At 34.6% G+C, this 21927-nt stretch overlaps 1 protein-coding gene across 2 annotated transcripts in view; it reads right to left on the minus strand.

The window, feature by feature from the left end:
* LOC117328028 (24-hydroxycholesterol 7-alpha-hydroxylase-like) overlaps positions 1–21927 on the minus strand; it is a 40720-nt gene continuing 18793 nt past the window's right edge. Inside the window, exons 7-14 of one of the 2 annotated variants that reach the window (XM_033885352.1) lie at positions 17300–17395; positions 16604–16700; positions 13575–13702; positions 5028–5123; positions 4545–4633; positions 2950–3040; positions 2645–2727; positions 1–734 (exon numbers count right to left, since the gene is read on the minus strand). In XM_033885352.1, coding sequence (XP_033741243.1) covers positions 2659–2727; positions 2950–3040; positions 4545–4633; positions 5028–5123; positions 13575–13702; positions 16604–16700; positions 17300–17395 — 666 coding nt within the window. In that variant the 3' untranslated portion in view covers positions 1–734; positions 2645–2658. Of the gene's footprint in view, positions 735–1694; positions 2728–2949; positions 3041–4544; positions 4634–5027; positions 5124–13574; positions 13703–16603; positions 16701–17299; positions 17396–21927 lie in introns of those variants that run through there. The other variant, XM_033885351.1, reaches the window with a different exon arrangement.

Genomic DNA, 21927 nt, shown 5'->3' on the forward strand with positions numbered 1-21927 from the left:
CGTTAAGCTTTAATGCGTAAAGCTTTAACGCGTTAAAGCTTAACGCGTTAAAGGTAAACATTTAACGCTTTAAATGTAGTTCTCATTTAACGCGTTAAAGACAGTTTTATCACGTTCATAATCATTTTTACGCGTTAAACTTTATCAGAATAACCAATCAGTTGCACCCTTGCATCAGCATTCGGATGAAAGTTCTTCAGGGAAACAGTTTAATGACAGAATATTACAGTAGGCCTACGCGTTGACAGAATATCAACACGTCATAAAGAACGTTGATATCTCTGAAAACCGATTTAAACAGAGACCGTATCAAAATAATCAATTTGTGCAATGAATCAACAATTTCTTTTTCCTCTTTCACTGTGCTTCATTCTTTTGGTCATTTGTGTATTCATGAAGGTCTGTAAGATACATTGTTGTACATTACTGTAACTGGTACATTCTGATGACGTCACATTGTTTACTGACGTTCCGAGTTGTGTATGCACTCACCGACACGAAGGTGGCATTTTGTTCTGGGATATGGTAGTTTTGTCATCTTTGAACATTGATGAGATAATACAGAACATCTCACAATATACCATGTTATAAATGCAGTTGACAGAAAACGAGATGTAGAGACTGTATTTATCACTCCAACATCCATCAGCCTACTACAAGTAGGCCATTTGTCGATAGTTCGTCTATCTGGTCGGCTGCCATGGCAACATTGATGACAGTAAATATTCCTACAACTGGTAAATATAAACACACGATTAGAATTTAAATATAAAAGTAAACAGTAGTAAATTATTTAAAAGGTAACAACAATAATTACGATAGCAATAGCTGACGCTAGAGTCAATTCTCTCCAGAAAACTGGCTCTGGCAGCCATACTCTTAGTCCTTTAAATACATAGTAGATACAGGGAATTCGATTGGTCTGTTATTTTAGTCATTTTAACGCGTTAAAACAAAAGCTACGACTTTTAACGTGTTAAACGAATGAAGCTGTTTATCACGTTAAATGTTAGCTAAGTAACAAATTTAACGCGTTAAAATTCCATGAAAACATTTAACGCGTTAAGCTTTAACGCGTTAAAGCTTTACGCGTTAAGTCTTAACGCGTTAAAGCTTAACGCGTTAAAACTAGTTTTAACGCGTTAAATGATATGTTTAACGCGTTAAATGTTGTGTTTAACGCGTTAAATGTGTTTTACGCGTTAAAGCTTAACGCGTTAAATGTATCTCGTTTTTGACATGAACGGCCTTTCATAGTTTAGTGTATACAATGTACATGTACAATATATCACTCCTCCTGTCCCAAGGTTCCTGCACTTGCCTGGTATCATTATATAAATCAATTGTACTTCATATAGACACACCAATGCAAAAAGTACCAGAAAATACACCTTTAATTACAGTAGTATAATAGTAGTTATTACATATGAATATTATGGCAAGCCAAGTTGCCATTTATTCATGGAGCAACGTTGATCTAGGATTTTACCAAATTATATAATATATGTTATATAATTATATATGATGTTATATATAATAAATGAGATATCTTATATACTTTTTGTAGTATATCTCATATAATATAATATATCTTATATATTATATAAGATATCTTATAAACTTTAAATAAGATATCTTATAAACTTTAAATAAGATTTCTCATAAACCTATAAGATATCTTATATAATATGTAAGATATCTTATATAATTTGGTAAAATACTGGATCAACATTGCTCCATGAATAAATGACAACTTGGCTTGCCATAGAATATACATAGGTCTACATTGTAAAAAAATGAAAAAAAAAAAAAAATTGGTAGCGTGTGGATGAAATTTCATAAGAATTATCCGGTATGTTATTATGAATAAGTCATACACTTGTTCTCAGAAAAACTGTGCAAAGTATTTATATAATAATCAATGATACAGAACCTGATTAACAGAAGAATAGACATACCTTTTACAATATATACAGTATACTTTCACCATTAACATTCACAAATTAACATACAAAAAATACCAGAATATCATATTCATAAATAAATCTTAGCTCCATCTCCAGATATTTCAATTTCATAATGCACAACACATTGTTCTCTTTTAGATGATTAATGACTAATAAAATACTACATTTATATAGTTTGAAAACTTACTTTAATTTGCTTCACATTGCACATTTATATTATAATATAAGGAACAAGAAACAGAAACAATCTTGTACTAATATGTAATTCGTAGCAATGTACAACACTAATAATGTATATATGAAATTTAATCAAGAACAAAGTTGCATTGATTTCCTTTTTAACACTACAGTCTGGCAAAAACTACTGCATGACATATTAACATTATCAAACAGCTGAGCTGGTGCTAGTATAATTATACTAAAGTATTAGTAAGTTAAAATGTGGAATGTTAATAGGAGTCTATTGCAAAACAACAATACTTTGTTTTATGCTTGTAAATTAAGCTATGGTATTCATAATATAGTGGTATACCAATTTGTAAAAATGATAATATCACAGCCATTACTTTGATTTCATTAAAAAAAACCACATGACAACTTCAAATTATAGAGAAATAGAGACACTGTACAGTCCATTGACTGGGAAAGTCTTTGTGTTGTTGGGGAATAAGATTTACCAGGGCAGCCTCTGTTACTTGGATGTAAGCTCCACAAGGAAAGGCTCTGCTGGTTGTTGAGTTCCTACCAAATGCTTTGTGCTCTACAATGCAAAGATGAATTTCCATATTCAAAACAAAGATGAATTTATATATTCAAAACACAGATGAATTTATATATTCAAAACAAAGATGAATTTCCATATTCAAAACAAAGATGAATCTATATATTCAAAACAAACTTTTAAAACTTTTAATGAGCAACTGAGTAATGCCAGTTACACTTAATAGGCTGATTAATACTGGCTGTGATCCGATAAACTTACTGGTGATGGAATGTGGTCGGAGAGGACAGTACAATCCACCTTGTGCAGAAATAGGGCAACATACATCTGTATCTCCATCTGGGCATACCACCTATAATATAAAAACAGGGTAACATACATCTGTATCCCCATCTAGACATACCACTGTATATAAAACAGGGTAACATACATCTGTATCTCCATCTGGACATACCACTGTATATAAAACAGGGTAACATACATCTGTATCTCCATCTGGACATACCACTGTATATAAAAACTGTGTAACATACATCTGTATCTCCATCTGGGCATACCACCTATAATATAAAAACAGGGTAACATACATCTGTATCCCCATCTGGACATACCTCTGTATATAAAACAGGATAACATACATCTGTATCTCCATCTGGACATACCACTGTAATATGAAAAGAGCATGGTGAGGCAGAACAATTGGCCATCCCATGCCAAAAAGAAATGCATTACTGGTATTGTATCAAGTGAATACATATACTGAAATGCAAGATTAATGTTCAATTTGATATCATAGCAAAGTCTACAAAGTTTGAAAGAAATAGTTGAAAATTGAGATAATTATGTATTGTAAGGGCAATACCTTTCATAAAATAGTCAAATCAAAATGCGAATCAGGAAAATACCACTACATATCATGGTTATTAAGCCTTCTAAGTTTTAAACCCTGCATCTATTGAAAACTGTGGGATCTCCAGACGATAGTATCATTTATTACATTTTTACAAGTGAAATATCAAAAATTATTTATTGTATCACTTTTTTTCTGATTTGACCAATCAAACCACTGCTAACAAACAACAATGGGGAAAATCAAGATTTGCATATAGCTCTCTGTCATGTTACATGACTTCATAATGCAAGATAGAATACATAACGTCACGATTTGGCGTACACTTATGAGCCGTTGACAGGGGACTGCAATGAATTCTGTGAGAGATTGAGCTGCCTCTCTATATTTTGCTATAAAATGTAATAAACAGAATATCTAACAGTATCTTCAGTAAGACCAAATATTGTTCACTTGTGCTACACACTCATGAAAAATATCAGAATATTAGCCACACTCATGAAATATATTTGGTAGTTCTGAAGACACTGTAAATGAAGGGAAATAACTTTTGCAAAAATTCATATCATGATTATGATTAAGCCTAAAAATAGGATACTTAAATAAACAAAGAGAATTAAATAACTTTTGCAAAAAATTCAAATGAAAGCACTAATTTAAGGAAACACAACTATGTATCATGATGATAAAGCAAACCATGTTTCAATGAGATTGGGTGTAAATTGAGGAAATCTCTGGACAAACAAAAGTTAATGCCGGATGGACAACAACTACCATACTATCATACATCCATCAAATTTGGATGGGTGTATAATAACAGAAAGTCCATATTTTCATCATTTCATTTACAACATCAAATGGTGCCTAGCATCAAGAATAGTTGATATTTTGAGTTATCCATTTCAAAGTAGCAAAAATTAAGATGATTATCATTTGATATGACTTTGTTCCCCACAGGGTAATACTAGCGGGGACAAACAATAGGTATACAGGTGGTTATACCTACCTTCCCGGGCACTGGTACCTCCCACCACCAAACGCTACAAATCCATCTAGAAATAGATTCTTTTCCAGGTCAGCGTCTTTCCATCTATCCTGAACAAAGACAAGTTATAAGATGAGCTTTGAGGAAACATTATTTATATACAAATATATAAAACACATTATTTATATACAAATATATAAAAGACACTACTAATATATACAAATAGATAAAACACATTATTTATATACAAATAGATAAAAGACACTACTAATATATACAAATATATAAAACACATTATTTATATACAAATAGATAAAACACATTATTTATATACAAATAGATAAAAGACACTACTAATATATACAAATATATAAAACACATTATTTATATACAAATAGATAAAACACACTACTAATATACACAAAAATTCATATAACACATTATTTATATACAAATAGATAAACATTAAACATCTACTACCATCTTACTATGTAATCCACTTACTGGCTTGAATTCTTCACAAGCAGAAAAATATCTGGGGTTACGATGGGCCCAATATGGAGATAACATCAACATATCACCCTCTGGTATCACTACTTCCTGCAATGTCAATGGTCAAATCAGAAAAATATTGCCATCGTTATTCAAATGGTAATCAACTCACTGTAAAGTAATTCTCAAAACATTAGTACAAACAGACAATACATTATATTTTGAGACTTTGTATTCAGTTATAGTTACAATAAAGATGTAAAAGTGGAGAAATAGCTACCTCAGGTTAGGGAGAAGTTACCTTTAGCCTAGTGGCTGGATGTTTGCCTGGAGAGTGAGAGGTCACTAATTCAATTAAGCCCCAGTGCTGGCAGAATATTTTTCATTACTTCTTCTAATTAGTAAGATATCCATATATAGTCATTAACTAACTAGCTGGATCATCTATCAAAAATGAACACAATACAACACAGAGACGCAATTTACATGTACATACTCTAATAATACTCTTACAAGTCAGAGTACTGCAGGACAGAACACTATATGTACATACTCTAATACTCTTACAAGTCAGAGTACCACAGGGCAGAACAATATATGTATATACTCTAATACTCTTACAAGTGAGTGCCACAGGGCAGAACACTATATGTACATACTCTAATACTCTTACAAGTCAGAGTACCACAGGGCAGAACAATATATGTAATACTATGTACATACTCTAATACTCCTACAAGTCAGAGTACCACAGGGCAGAACAATATATGTACAAACTCTAATACTCTTACAAGTCAGAGTACAACTGGGCAGAACAATATATGTACGTACTCTAATACTCTTACAAGTCAGAGTACCACAGGGCAGAACAATATATGTATATACTCTAATACTCTTACAAGTGAGAGTACCACAGGGCAGAACAATATACAATGTATGTACATACTCTAATACTCCTACAAGTCAGAGTACCACTGGACAGAACAATATATGTACATACTCTAATACTCTTACAAGTCAGAGTACCACAGGGCAAAACAATATATGTATATATATATACTCTAATACTCTTACAAGTCAGAGTACCACAGGGCAGAACAATATATGTACATACCCACACCGAAATAAAGTACAAAAAAAGTATGGGAAAAAAGTACTAAAAAAGCATAGAAAAAGTATGCTTTTTTTGACTCAATTTGGAACCGATATTCCAACACGGTTCCAAATTGAGTCAAAAAAAGTACTAAAGTACAAAAAAAGTCTAACAAAAGTATACCTTTAGTACATTTTATTGTTTTCATTAAGTACAGAAAAAGCACAAATATAGTACAGAAAAAGTACATTAAAAGTACAATAATAGTATAAAGTGCACAGGGCCAAATTGATGGTGTACTTTTTTTGTGCTTTTATACTTTTTTAGTACTTTTACAGGCAAGTCCATAAAGTACCAAAAAAGTACAAAAGTACAAAAAAAGTATGAAAATGGTACAGAAAAAGCAGGAAATTAGTACTGAAAAAGTAGGAAAAAAGTACCAATAAGGTAGGAAATTAGTACTGAAAAAGTAGTGGAAAAGTAGGAAAAAAGTACTAGAAAAGTAGGAAAATAGTACTAAAAAAGTAGGAAATTTGTACTGAAAAAGTATCAAAAAAGTAGGAAAATGGTATTGAAAAGAACGAAATTAGGACTGAAAAAGTAGGAAAAAAGTACCAATAAGGTAGGAAATTAGTACTGAAAAAGTAGTGGAAAAGTAGGAAAAAAGTACTAGAAAAGTAGGAAAATAGTACTAAAAAAGTAGGAAATTTGTACTGAAAAAGTATAAAAAAAAAGTAGGAAAAAATTACCAAAAAAGGGACTTAATTTAATGGTGTAGGAAATTAGTTCTGAAAATATAGGAGATAAGCTTAAATGAGAATACTGCATGCTTAAACAATACATACATCAGTCCCATTCCTAAGAGAAATGCACAATTGTATCAAGTGAAAACAAACATTGAAATACAAGATTAGTTATCCAATCACAATTCCACTGAGTATAATTTCATGCCATAGCAAAGTCTTGATCTAATAAGCTCGAAATTTGTTTAAGGGTGAGGTTAAGGATTTACAGATGGACATCTATGTATAAGGGCAATAACTTTTGATAAATTATTCTAATATTTTTTTCAAGCAGGAAAACACAATTTTATATCATGTGTATGTAGGAGATCCAGACAAAAAAAACATACTATTCTAAATAAAAAGGGCAATAACATTTGTAAAAATTGTTGAATCATAATTCCTCTTGAGAAAACACAACAAAAAAATGTAAATAAAAAACAATGCATAAATGCATACTGAATACAATGAAGTATGGTATATGCATAATGTTGCTTGCTTAAACTGGTCAAATCCAAGTAAGTGTGAATTCGAAAAATAAAATGTCTGATTCTCTTCATTCCTTTTTTGCTTTATGCGAATCATTGCCCTCAATTCGGACCACAATGCAATATCTTTAAGCTTTCCCTCACTTCAGAATGTACTGCATAATCTGTTGGAAGAAAGAGAAAATTTTAAAATATTTTTTATATCAAAACTTAAATAATTGTGAAGATTTGTTTAATATAAAAATGTAGATAATTTTCCTTATATATGCACCTGATCACTTTACTGTCATTTATTACATGCATGTCTGCTTGGAAGTCTTTTTATCAAGAAAAGCTAGCCACAGGTATACAAGTTTAAAGCTACAACATAAAACTTTTAATTATAAGGATAAGTACTTTAATAAAAATCAAGCTTCTCCAGAATTCTCTGACAGTTTGTTTCATCTTAAATTATGCAACTAACTATCAAAATACTCCAAAACACAGATTTTTTTTATTCAATCATTTCTTGAGATCATTTTTTTGTGAATTGATCATGATCATGACATACAACAAATTTTCAATGGATTTTATTGACTTCGTTTTTGAATGTATTTTCTTCAAATTCCATATACTATGGTAGACAATTATTAGTTCATTTACCGATATTTTTACATATATTCCCTAAAATAGATATACACATGTTGCCCGAAATGTGACGTTACTTTCGTTCTTATATTCTAACTTAAAAATGTCATTGCTATTTTTTTTTGAAATTTTATGCAATATCTCTTAAAATCAACTACAAAAAATTCTGTAAATATTATCAGATGAATAAGCAAATAATTCTTTACATGTAAGTGAAATTTCAATAAATTCCATTGAAAAACGAAGTCATAATAATTAATTGGAAATTTGTCAAAATGCATGAAATATGTAGTAAAGATATTACGAATTTACCGTTACGTGACAGAAATAAAAATGCAATATAACTACGTCGAAGTTCGTCAATAAAGAAATAAAATTCTTCTTGTTCTCAATATTTGGATGCTATCAATCAGGATGCTTATAAAATCCCAGGCGTATGGTAGCATAAATCTGTAAATTGAATACTTACGATTGAAACACACGTGGATCTAGCAGTTCTTTGTTAATTAAACTCGGGCCGTGTAAACTGTAATCGGTGATGAATTCATTATGAAAACCCTGAAACACGAAGTAATCAAGTATTAATATTAACATGTGTAGGCCCCTATTCACCTATATAATGTGAAACGATGTAGGAACGTGCAGAAGACGAAATAGATTTAAATAATAAAATTGTAAACTTACCTGGTCGCGATATCTGTGATATTTTCGGGTGAAAATGAGCATTTGTCGCCAAAAACAACAAGAAAGCTGATATTCTTTGGCCACTTACTGACAGATAGTCGATCTTCTTCAGTTAGGCAAGAAAATGAATTTCGTTTTTACGATATTCTATATCTAAATCGTGTTTGTTTATGTTTCTTCCGTAGATAAACATCCGGTGAAATTCAAACATGGCTATCAGACTTCCCGCTAAAATCTCGCTGTTTGTTGCATCATGGGATAAAAAAAAGTTTTGTCGGAGATCTACTGTATCGATTTCATTCTTTTATTACTTGTTTTTTTATATTCTACTTCCTTAAACTCTATTGTTCCATACTTTTGGTATTACTACTTCAGCATTTAAAGCTTGCACATTGCACAAAATGATCGCACGAAGCGAACTCGTCAAATCTCGGTAGATTCCGTAAACCGAAGTAAACAAACGAGATCACGGCCCCGAGGTCATAGGTGAACCGACCGATGGTAATTTGACACAGGTATAAGCCTCGTCAGTACCTGTTATGTAATCCGGATGTTTTGTTTAAATGAGGGTAGGCACCTGTGATCTGATCGTAGTGAAAGGCAGTCAAGCTTGACAATATAAATTGTTATAATTAACGCCGCGGGCATAAGACTTAGTCTAAGAGGGGCAATATGTGTACAGGTGAGACGGGAGGTACACAGGTAACTCCAATAAACAATAAAGCTAGGTATGATTTGCCATTACAGTCGACTGTCGCTTATATTAATTAACACCACGGGTGAAATTAACTTTCGGTACGACGTTAAGCATATATCCTGATCGCTTTGTTAGCTTAATACAAAGGTTTCAAGATTTAGTTTAAAACAGTTGAAATATTTTTGATCGATCTTGGTGTTGCAGTTATTCAAGCCGTCTACTATATCAATTAAAATATTTATGATAGATCTTGGTATTGATCTTGATTTTTGTAAACAATAGAGTATTTTATTTCTACACACAACACTCCTACGAGATCATTCTACAACAGATTACTGTAGAGTACAGCTACATTGTGTCGTTGTCCGAATTATCGTACGATCTTGCTAAATAAATATAAGACAAATTAAAGTTTTCTTTTTGTGTTCACTTTCACCATTTCAATGAATGCGATGTAATTCTGATTTAAATACCGGAATATTGTTCCTTGATCATGCCTGTTTGTTGTCAGTCAAGCCATATCGAGATCGAGATCATCACAACGCTTGACTTCAATATACGTTTTACAAGGAAGCGTCCGAGTGACTATATCAGTATTACACATGTTTATATGAGTATATCGGTGAATATTTTGACAGAACACGACGTGATTTCGGGTGCAATTATCAGATGTAATCTTAAAACCACGTATATCCAGCAAGTATATGATATGCAGACAAAGAGCAGGTGATTTTAATTTCATTTGAATGAATTAAAAGCGTATTACAGGCACGGGCACGGGCACATGTGTGTTCGTAGAGTGATCCCCGATCTGGTAGAGGTTAACGTTTGGATAAACGAAATGTTTTAAACTCCGTTAAAGAGGTTATAATTAAAGCCAAAATACTGTAACTTCAAAGAACGATCTGGAACAAAATTTTTGTAGAGCTAAGTTTTGACGTTCGTCACATGAACGTATAGTAACATTCATCAATGTGAAGTTTATTACTTCTGAGATACATATGGAAATACAAACGAAAAGTGACAAAGAAATCACCGTTAAAATGTGTGAACCTTACTAACAAAGTACATTGAAGTGAAATACTTATGATAATAATTGTTGAATTTTAATTATTTTTTAGATAAATTTCTGTGGTACTGATCAAAGTATGAAAAGTATTTTCTAGAACATAAAAACAACAAAAAACGAGATCAAAAACATTTGATATTACCAAATGATAATTTTCTGTATCTTATTTGATAGATATTTGTTGTGGTTAATCCTGGGTATTATTTTTTTAGTCTTAGATTTGTAGTCGACTGAAAAAGTCAGATTTAATTTTGAAAATATTAATATGCTATAACCCCTCGCAATGTCTGAAAATATTCTAAGTCCATAATAAGTACAAAAAAAGCACAATGGCATTAGCTGAAAAATTCTAAGTCCCAAAAAAGTAGGAAAAAAGTACATCCATATTTTCACAATCTTTCAAAATAATTCTAAGTCAGATTTTAGCACAAAAAAAGTACTCTGAAAAATTTCAGAGTCCAAATAAAGTACAGAAAAAGTACCCTGAAAAATTTCTAAGTCCAGAATAAGTACAAAAAAAGTACTCTGAAAAATTTCAGAGTCCAAATAAAGTACAGAAAAAGTACCCTGAAAAGTTTCTAAGTCCAGAAAAGTACAAAAAAAGTACTCTGAGAAATTTCAGAGTCCAAATTTAGTACAGAAAAAGTACTCTGAAAAATTTCTAAGTCCAGAAAAGTACAAAAAAAGTATACTTTTTTGGTACTTTTTCAAAAAAGTAGGAAAAAGTGTATACTTAAAGTAGCATAAAAGTATACTTTAGTGTGCTTTATTTCGGTATGGGTACTCTAATACTCTTACAAGTCAGAGTACCACAGGGCAGAACAATATATGTATATACTCTAATACTCTTACAAGTGAGTGCCACAGGTCAGAACACTATATGTACATACTCTAATACTCTTACAAGTCGGAGTACCACAGGGCAGAACAATACATGTATATACTCTAATACTCTTACAAGTCGGAGTACCACAGGGCAGAACAATACATGTACATACTCTAATACTCTTACAAGTCAGTCTACCACTGGGCAGAACAATATATGTACATATACTCTAACAGTCTTAAAGTCAGACTACCACAGAGCAAAATAATGTATGTACATACTCTAATACTCTTACCAGTCAGAGTACCACAGGGCAGAACAATATATGCCTGAGAAATGCACATCAAAATGAGCACAAATCAGGAAATGAAAAATCAATAGTATATTCTAATAAAGATACCACTGTGAAAGTGCAACTTCATGTAATTGCAAACTTAACTTAACAATGATTGAAAATAGGGGGAGAGGATCTGCAGTCAAGATCACCAAGATTCAAACACTGAAATACACAAAGGGCAATCACTTTTGTAGAAATAATCAAATTACAAGAGATCCCAGAGAGATCTTGGCACCCACAATTAATCTTTATTGGATCTATGTATGATTGATCTTCTCTACAATTTTATATTTATCCTGCTCCTCTCAAATATTTGAAAAGGGGAAATTAATATGAAATTTGAGAAAGATCCATCAAGAATTTTCTAAGAAAAAATAATAACAAACTTCAACTAGCACTAGAGACAGAAAAACCAATGCATAAATTGTCAAAACTATTAAGTAATAGAAATGTCACAGGTGTAACAAACATCAATATTGAAGATGGCCACCTGTCAGCCATGTTGAACAATTTACCACTATATACAGTGCATTCCGCTTAATCGGGTTGCCTATTTGTGGGGACTTTTTACCCGATTAACCGACTTACCCGATAAGCCGAAATGCACGTCGCCATCTTGGATTTGGTCCGTAATGGTAGTCAGACTTGGGTCGATTTTGGATGAAAATATTTGCGTTATTATTGTTAACGGTGTTTTTGTTTGTGCTTTTACTGATGTCAAATTGTCAGATTACTATTACTAATTGTATAAAAATGTGTGCATTAAAATAACAAAACCTTAATGATTTTCTTATTCGCGGCACAGTACAATCGTAGCACCTCAAATCGGGGGGTCATACATCCCTGTTTCATCCGTGTGTTCCTAATTTGACATACGATCTAAGGACTCGCCGACAATTACATCTAAAATCATTTATGTTTATCATAGAGACATTCTTATGTTCGCTTTGAAGTTTAAAATATTCCATATTATTTCCAATTACCAAAGCACAGAGATCGGAGAAACGGAGTTTATTTAGGTCGTTTCCTGTGGTATAAATTTATACGAACTTGACACTGGCAGTCACTGATAAAACAACACGAAATCCAATGTAATGTTTTTATTAACCAGTTCTAATCCTAACCTGAATAGGAATTATGAGCTAACGTCGGGCGTCTGTCCTTTTACTGCTCGCTACTGATTTTTAACTCACCTGTGTATCGGTGTCGTCACATTTCCCCGTGGCGAACCCCTCACTTTGGATTCGCCACATACAGTAAGCGGTGATATCAATCGATCTGTAGCAATATCAGACCCAGGTAAAAACCTATTGTTTTGGTTTTTGCTTCGAAGATTTTACATCCCAGACGTAAAAGTTTAATTGTCTAGTCGCTTAATTATGCTTTTAAAACCCCATTACGTTTTGCCTGCTGCTGACTCTAAAAATAACATTTAATTTTACCCACAATTCTTAGTCGACTTCCTGTTGGGGAAAAACCACACGAGGCAGAATCAAGGGAACCTACATATCTCGTCAGCTGAAAGGCCGTAAGGCCGTAATAGCAGACGTAAAACCCATAAATAAATAAATAAATAAACCTACATATCAAGTGACAAAAATATCCTAACAGTCTTCTCAAGAAATAGCGATAACAAGTATTGTTTACAGAGTAATGATGGACCAAAGACATATGCTTTAAATGGCACACAATATGATGATAGTGTGCTGAAAATGTAGAAATTCTAAAGGGCCATAATTTCAAATCAAAATAATCCTTTCTTTCATGCACATCTTTATATGATGCACTTTCGATTTGTTACAATCAAGTCAAACACACACTGTAGGAACAGCTCCAACTACAAATGTACAAGGTTTTGGTAATAAACTGACAGATGGATGTTAACAGAAAGGACAAACAGGCTGGTTTCTGTCATAAACCCACAAAATCAGGGCATATAGCCCATCATTTTCTTACCTTTATTTTAAAAGACTTGACAACACGTCGAGTGATGATACCTACAGGTCTCAGGCGGATGGCTTCTAGAACACACCACCTCAGGTATGGCATCTCCCTGATTTGCTTCTCTGTGATTCTTGTGTGACCTGTAGGTAACAATGTTACTGGTTATAACCAAGTATACATGTAAATCTGTACAAATGATAATATCTGGGTAATATCTGTGACCATACCTGAGAAATATAATATCTATAGATGATCATGCACTTGAGAAATAATATCTTTGAGCATGTACCTAGGAAATTATACACATGGCCATGCATACATTGTATTTGGGAAATTATGCAATGCCTACATGTGAACATACCTATAAAAATAAATGTGACCATACCTGGGAAAATATACCTTTGATCATGAACTTGCCATTGGTCCAATTTTATACCCATGACAATACTTGGGTAATAATACCTGTGAGCATGTACATGAGAAATAAATCCTTTGAGCAAACTTGGCCAATAAAACCTATGAACATTTACCTCAACAAGAAGCACATCGGCCTATTTTAATTATCAGTCACCCGAGTTCTGATATTCATACTTATGATGATTTTTTTTAATTTTAAACTTTATAATTCTAAAGATTTAACATATTTGACCACTTTGACCTTGAAAGTAGGTCAAGGTTATTCATTTGAATAAACTTGGTAGTCTTTGACCACAGATGCTACTGGGACAATATCAATAATTATAGCATCATAGGCCAAAACTGCAAAGGGCCATAACTCTTAATTACAATCAGATTGGTCTCAAGGTGGAATCTGTTCAAAATCCTATTGATATGAAGTTCACACCAAATCTCATCAAAATCCATTCATATTTACTCAAAATATTGTGTTCAGAAAGTCAAAAGGTAATACAAGTACAAAGGGCCATAACTCTGTAAGTTACAATCAAATTGGTCCCTTGTTGAACTTGTTTTAGGCTCCGACTGATATTAGATTCCATACAAAGGGCAAAAACTCTTTAAGTTACTATTGAATTGATTGATGAACTCATCTAGGATCTTGTTAATATGAGGCTGCATATCAAGTTTCATCAAAATCAGTTCATATTTACTTAATGAAAGTTATTGTATTCACAATGTCCAATAGTAATAAAACAAAACTACATAAATCTTCAGTTATTTACAGTTGAATCAGTCCCATTGTCAAACTAATCTGAGATAATATTACTATAAGGGTGCATAATAAGTTTTATAACAAGATCAAGGCCTATGGGCCTTTAATGGTCACCCGAATCCTAAACATGTAACTATCTTCAATGTATTTACAATGTATTTCTAAACACTTCCTGTACAAATAGTAGTATAGTTTTGCCTCTGCTGATAATTCTAACCAATGTTGAATCATTTCCACTGAAATGTGATTTTCCTACTTAAACTATGGTAAAGTTAAGCACCTCTCCAGGGAGACACACGGAACCTATGAGCATGCATCTGGGACTTTATACCAGTGAGCATGCATCTGGGACTTTATACCTGTGAGCATGCATCTGGGACTTTATACCTGTGAGCATGCATCTGGGACTTAATACCTGTGAGCATGCATCTGGGACTTAATACCTGTGAGCATGCATCTGGGACTTTATACCTGTGAGCATGCATTTGGGACTTTATACCTGTGAGCATGCATCTGGGACTTTATACCTGTGAGCATGCATCTGGGACTTAACACCTGTGAGCATGCATCTGGGACTTAATACCTGTGAGCATGCATCTGGGACTTTATACCTGTGAGCATGCATCTGGCACTTAATACCTGTGAGCATGCATCTGGGACTTTATACCTGTGAGCATGCATCTGGGACTTTATACCTGTGAGCATGCATCTGGGACTTAACACCTGTGAGCATGCATCTGGGACTTAATACCTGTGAGCATGCATCTGGGACTTTATACCTGTGAGCATGCATTTGGGACTTAACACCTGTGAGCAGGCATCTGGGACTTTATACCTGTGAGCATGCAATACACCTAGGAAATAATACCTACATGTATGAGCGTTTACCTGGGAAATAATACTGACATGTATGAGCGTCTACCTGGGAAATGATACTGACACATATGAGAGTCTATCTGGGAAATAATATCTACATGTATGAGCTTCTACCTGTACAATACATCTGGAAAATTATACTTAACATTTACCCGTGAAATAAAACCTTTGAGCATATCTATGAGCAGCCATCTGACAAATAACACCTGTGAGCAAGCTTGGGTTATAATAAAGAATGTATGTAGTTGTACAGTGGTTAACATTTCAGCATAAGTACAAACAACTCACCATATGAAACTGCCATACACATATACCTTGTATAAAGCATAGTATATACATGTAGTTTGGTTTATTCGGTTTAATTTATTTTCATATGGTCATATGTACATGTCCTATTAACAGCCAGGGTGTGCCTGGTTTTGGAGGTGGAGGAAAGCAGGAGTACCAGGAGATAAAACACCGGCCTACGGTCAGTACCTGGCAACTGCCCCACGTGAGTTTCGAACTCCCAACGCAGAGGTGGAGGTAATTACATCTTTTGTTTCTGTACATTGTCCTCTTGGATCATATGGAAATGATAATTGATTGAAGACTCTATAGTACCATACACGTTTTGTAGCTGGTTATCCCCGGAATTATATTTTTGCTATTCAATGAGCCATTGACTTGGTCAAGAAAATTTAATACATGAAAATAATAAGACCTCTGACATGTACATGCTTTGAAATTTTATGTCAAAATGCCATTCATGAGCCTAGAATTTTTACCGGTTGTGAAATATGATAATGTTACAATCATGCTTGTAATACATTGTGAGCAATATTCATGAAAGTTAGATGTCTTCTTATAGCCAAATAGTTAAATTCTTAAATTCAATTCTTTGGTTTTAAATGAAAATTGGTAAATTTTTTATCAACAAAATTAACCGGCTATACCGTAATACATGTTACTGATTGATACCATCCTGACAGCAAAGAAGGCCTAGCCATCTTACCTTTCCCTGGTGGTCCTAAGGTTGATGATATTTCTGCTTTCAATTCAGATAAAACTTTCTGATCAGAAAGGATAAAAACCAAACACCAAAAAGTTATCTGTAAACCAACACACCAAGAATTGTATCAGAATAGTAACACATCATTAATCAATGTTATTGTCAATATCACCTTCATCTCATTGATAATATAGAGCTTGTAAAGGAAATCTTCAATAGATGGAGTATGAACAGATTATTTTAGCCTAAAACTGTTTTTCTTTACTTAGAGCTGTGATTTATTCATGAATGCATATTTATTGGTATATACATGTATGTGTCTTTTAAAGATTTATTTCTCAAATATGCAACCCACATGTATATATGCATGCATATTATCTGAACAACAGTCTATAGACCCACACAATGATTAATCATAGGAAATTCAATCTATATACACATTGATACACAAAGCATGCCATACATTCAGATGTGGTGGGAGGTTAGGTAAGAACAGGTAGGGAAACAGGTATTGGTCACAATATATAATTCTCTGTGTTTTGCTTTAGTTACATGTGCATACTTATACAGCAGCGTATAGGAGAGAGTTAATTGTGACCAGTAGCTGTACTTATATACAAGGTAAGGGAGACATTTCAGTACCATAATCACAGATAACTAGGTTTTGTTCAGTAGTCGATCAGTAGATATAGGACTTACAGGTACAGCATTGGCCAAGGATGCCCAGAGAAACAGCAGGGCATAGTTAGGGGCATGTTTATCATCCACCAGATGTAGAAGAGTCTGAAGTATTGTCTGTGGAAATAAAATTTAAAATTTGTTAATTTAATATAGATTTGGTGTTGGTATTTTTTTTTTTTTTTTTTTACCATTTCACACTACATTGTAGTACCATATATACATGTAAACATATTTCTTCTGAGATTAGATCATATTATTTTGGTAATATAAAGACAAGAGGCGCAAGGGGCCCACATCATGTGATACATGTGCAGTAAACATTAACAATAGGCAATTATGATTTAGGAAGTTATATTATTTCTGTTAACTCCTACAGAAACTTTGATTCTGCTTGATTCAGTTAATCTGGTGGACAGAGAAGTATTTCAAAAAGACGGCATCACAGCCATGCTCCATTTTACATCATGCTGTAAAATAACAGCACTTGTTCGTCACAGTAAGATACCGTGTTTGACTGATCTAGTGGAGGACAGTAAGATACCGTGTTTGACTGATCTAGTGGAGGACAGTAAGATACCATGTTTGACTGATCTAGTGGAGGACAGTAATATACCATGTTTGACTGATCTAGTGGAGGACAGTAAGATACCATGTTTGATTGATCTAGTGGAGGACAGTAAGATACCGTGTTTGACTGATCTAGTGGAGGACAGTAAGATACCATGTTTGACTGATCTAGTGGAGGACAGTAAGATACTGTGTTTGACTGATCTAGTGGAGGACAGTAAGATACCATGTTTGACTGATCTAGTAGAGGACAGTAAGATACCATGTTTGACTGATCTAGTGGAGGACAGTAAGATACCATGTTTGACTGATCTAGTGGAGGACAGTAAGATACCATGTTTGACTGATCTAGTGGAGGACAGTAAGATACCGTGTTTGACTGATCTAGTAGAGGACAGTAAGATACCATGTTTGACTGATCTAGTGGAGGACAGTAAGATACTGTGTTTGACTGATCTAGTGGAGGACAGTAAGATACCATGTTTGACTGATCTAGTGGAGGACAGTAAGATACCATGTTTGACTGATCTAGTGGAGGACAGTAAGATACCGTGTTTGACTGATCTAGTAGAGGACAGTAAGATACCATGTTTGACTGATCTAGTGGAGGACAGTAAGATACCGTGTTTGACTGATCTAGTGGAGGACAGTAAGATACCGTGTTTGACTGATCTAGTGGAGGACAGTAAGATACCATGTTTGACTGATCTAGTAGAGGACAGTAAGATACCATGTTTGACTGATCTAGTGGAGGACAGTAAGATACCATGTTTGACTGATCTAGTGGAGGACAGTAAGATACCATGTTTGACTGATCTAGTAGAGGACAGTAAGATACCATGTTTGACTGATCTAGTGGAGGACAGTAAGATACCATGTTTGACTGATCTAGTGGAGGACAGTAAGATACCGTGTTTGACTGATCTAGTAGAGGACAGTAAGATACCATGTTTGACTGATCTAGTGGAGGACAGTAAGATACCATGTTTGACTGATCTAGTGGAGGACAGTAATATACCATGTTTGACTGATCTAGTAGAGGACAGTAGGATATCATGTTTGACTGATCTAGTGGAGGACAGTAAGATACCGTGTTTGACTGATCTAGTGGAGGACAGTAAGATACCGTGTTTGACTGATCTAGTGGAGGACAGTAAGATACCATGTTTGACTGATCTAGTAGAGGACAGTAGGATATCATGTTTGACTGATCTAGTGGAGGACAGTAAGATACCGTGTTTGACTGATCTAGTGGAGGACAGTAAGATACCATGTTTGTTTGATCTAGTAGAGGACAGTAAGATACCATGTTTGACTGATCTAGTAGAGGACAGTAAGATACTGTGTTTGACTGATCTAGTAGAGGACAGTAAGATACCATGTTTGACTGATCTAGTGGAGGACAGTAAGATACCGTGTTTGACTGATCTAGTGGAGGACAGTAAGATACCATGTTTGACTGATCTAGTGGAGGACAGTAAGATACCATGTTTGACTGATCTAGTAGAGGACAGTAAGATACCGTGTTTGACTGATCTAGTGGAGGACAGTAAGATACCATGTTTGGCTGATCTAGTGGAGGACAGTATAAGATACCATGTTTAACTGATCTAGTAGAGGACAGTAAGATACCATGTTTGACTGATCTAGTAGAGGACAGTAAGATACCATGTTTGACTAATCTAGTAGAGGACAGTAAGATACCATGTTTGACTGATCTAGTGGAGGACAGTAAGATACCATGTTTGACTGATCTAGTGGAGGACAGTAAGATACCATGTTTGACTGATCTAGTGGAGGACAGTAAGATACCATGTTTGACTGATCTAGTAGAGGACAGTAAGATACCATGTTTGACTGATCTAGTGGAGGACAGTAAGATACCGTGTTTGACTGATCTAGTGGAGGACAGTAAGATACCGTGTTTGACTGATCTAGTGGAGGACAGTAAGATACCATGTTTGACTGATCTAGTAGAGGACAGTAAGATACCATGTTTGACTGATCTAGTAGAGGACAGTAAGATACCATGTTTGACTAATCTAGTAGAGGACAGTAAGATACCATGTTTGACTGATCTAGTGGAGGACAGTAAGATATCATGTTTGACTGATCTAGTGGAGGACAGTAAGATACCGTGTTTGACTGATCTAGTGGAGGACAGTAAGATACCATGTTTGACTGATCTAGTGGAGGACAGTAAGATACCGTGTTTGACTGATCTAGTGGAGGACAGTAAGATACCATGTTTGACTAATCTAGTAGAGGACAGTAAGATACCATGTTTGACTGATCTAGTGGAGGACAGTAAGATACCATGTTTGACTGATCTAGTGGAGGACAGTAAGATACTGTGTTTGACTGATCTAGTGGAGGACAGTAAGATACCATGTTTGACTGATCTAGTGGAGGACAGTAAGATACCATGTTTGACTGATCTAGTGGAGGACAGTAAGATACCGTGTTTGACTGATCTAGTAGAGGACAGTAAGATACCATGTTTGACTGATCTAATGGAGGACAGTAAGATACCATGTTTGACTGATCTAGTGGAGGACAGTAAGATACCATGTTTGACTGATCTAGTAGAGGACAGTAAGATACCATGTTTGACTGATCTAGTGGAGGACAGTAAGATACCATGTTTGACTGATCTAGTAGAGGACAGTAAGATACCATGTTTGACTGATCTAGTGGAGGACAGTAAGATACCATGTTTGACTGATCTAGTGGAGGACAGTAAGATACCATGTTTGTTTGATCTAGTGGAGGACAGTAAGATACCATGTTTGACTGATCTAGTGGAGGACAGTAAGATACCATGTTTGGCTGATCTAGTGGAGGACAGTATAAGATACCATGTTTAACTGATCTAGTAGAGGACAGTAAGATACCATGTTTGACTGATCTAGTAGAGGACAGTAAGATACCATGTTTGACTGATCTAGTGGAGGACAGTAAGATACCATGTTTGACTGATCTAGTGGAGGACAGTAAGATACCATGTTTGACTGATCTAGTGGAGGACAGTAAGATACCATGTTTGACTGATCTAGTAGAGGACAGTAAGATACCGTGTTTGACTGATCTAGTGGAGGACAGTAAGATACCGTGTTTGACTGATCTAGTGGAGGACAGTAAGATACCATGTTTGACTGATCTAGTGGAGGACAGTAAGATACTGTGTTTGACTGATCTAGTAGAGGACAGTAAGATACCATGTTTGACTGATCTAGTAGAGGACAGTAAGATACCATGTTTGACTGATCTAGTGGAGGACAGTAAGATACCATGTTTGACTGATCTGGTGGAGGACAGTAAGATACCGTGTTTGACTGATCTAGTGGAGGACAGTAAGATACCGTGTTTGACTGATCTAGTGGAGGACAGTAAGATACCATGTTTGACTGATCTAGTGGAGGACAGTAAGATACCATGTTTGGCTGATCTAGTAGAGGACAGTAAGATACCGTGTTTGACTGATCTAGTGGAGGACAGTAAGATACCGTGTTTGACTGATCTAGTGGAGGACAGTAAGATACCATGTTTGACTGATCTAGTGGAGGACAGTAAGATACCGTGTTTGTTTGATCTAGTGGAGGACAGTAAGATACCATGTTTGACTGATCTAGTGGAGGACAGTAAGATACCATGTTTGGCTGATCTAGTGGAGGACAGTATAAGATACCATGTTTAACTGATCTAGTAGAGGACAGTAAGATACCATGTTTGACTGATCTAGTAGAGGACAGTAAGATACTATGTTTGATTGATCTAGTGGAGGACAGTAAGATACCGTGTTTGACTGATCTAGTGGAGGACAGTAAGATACCATGTTTGACTGATCTAGTGGAGGACAGTAAGATACCATGTTTGACTGATCTAGTAGAGGACAGTAAGATACTGTGTTTGACTGATCTAGTGGAGGACAGTAAGATACCATGTTTGACTGATCTAGTGGAGGACAGTAAGATACCGTGTTTGACTGATCTAGTAGAGGACAGTAAGATACCATGTTTGACTGATCTAGTGGAGGACAGTAAGATACCATGTTTGACTGATCTAGTAGAGGACAGTAA

This window comes from Pecten maximus, chromosome 5 (genome assembly GCF_902652985.1).
Source record: "Pecten maximus chromosome 5, xPecMax1.1, whole genome shotgun sequence".
In the NCBI taxonomy this organism is placed as follows: domain Eukaryota; kingdom Metazoa; phylum Mollusca; class Bivalvia; order Pectinida; family Pectinidae; genus Pecten; species Pecten maximus.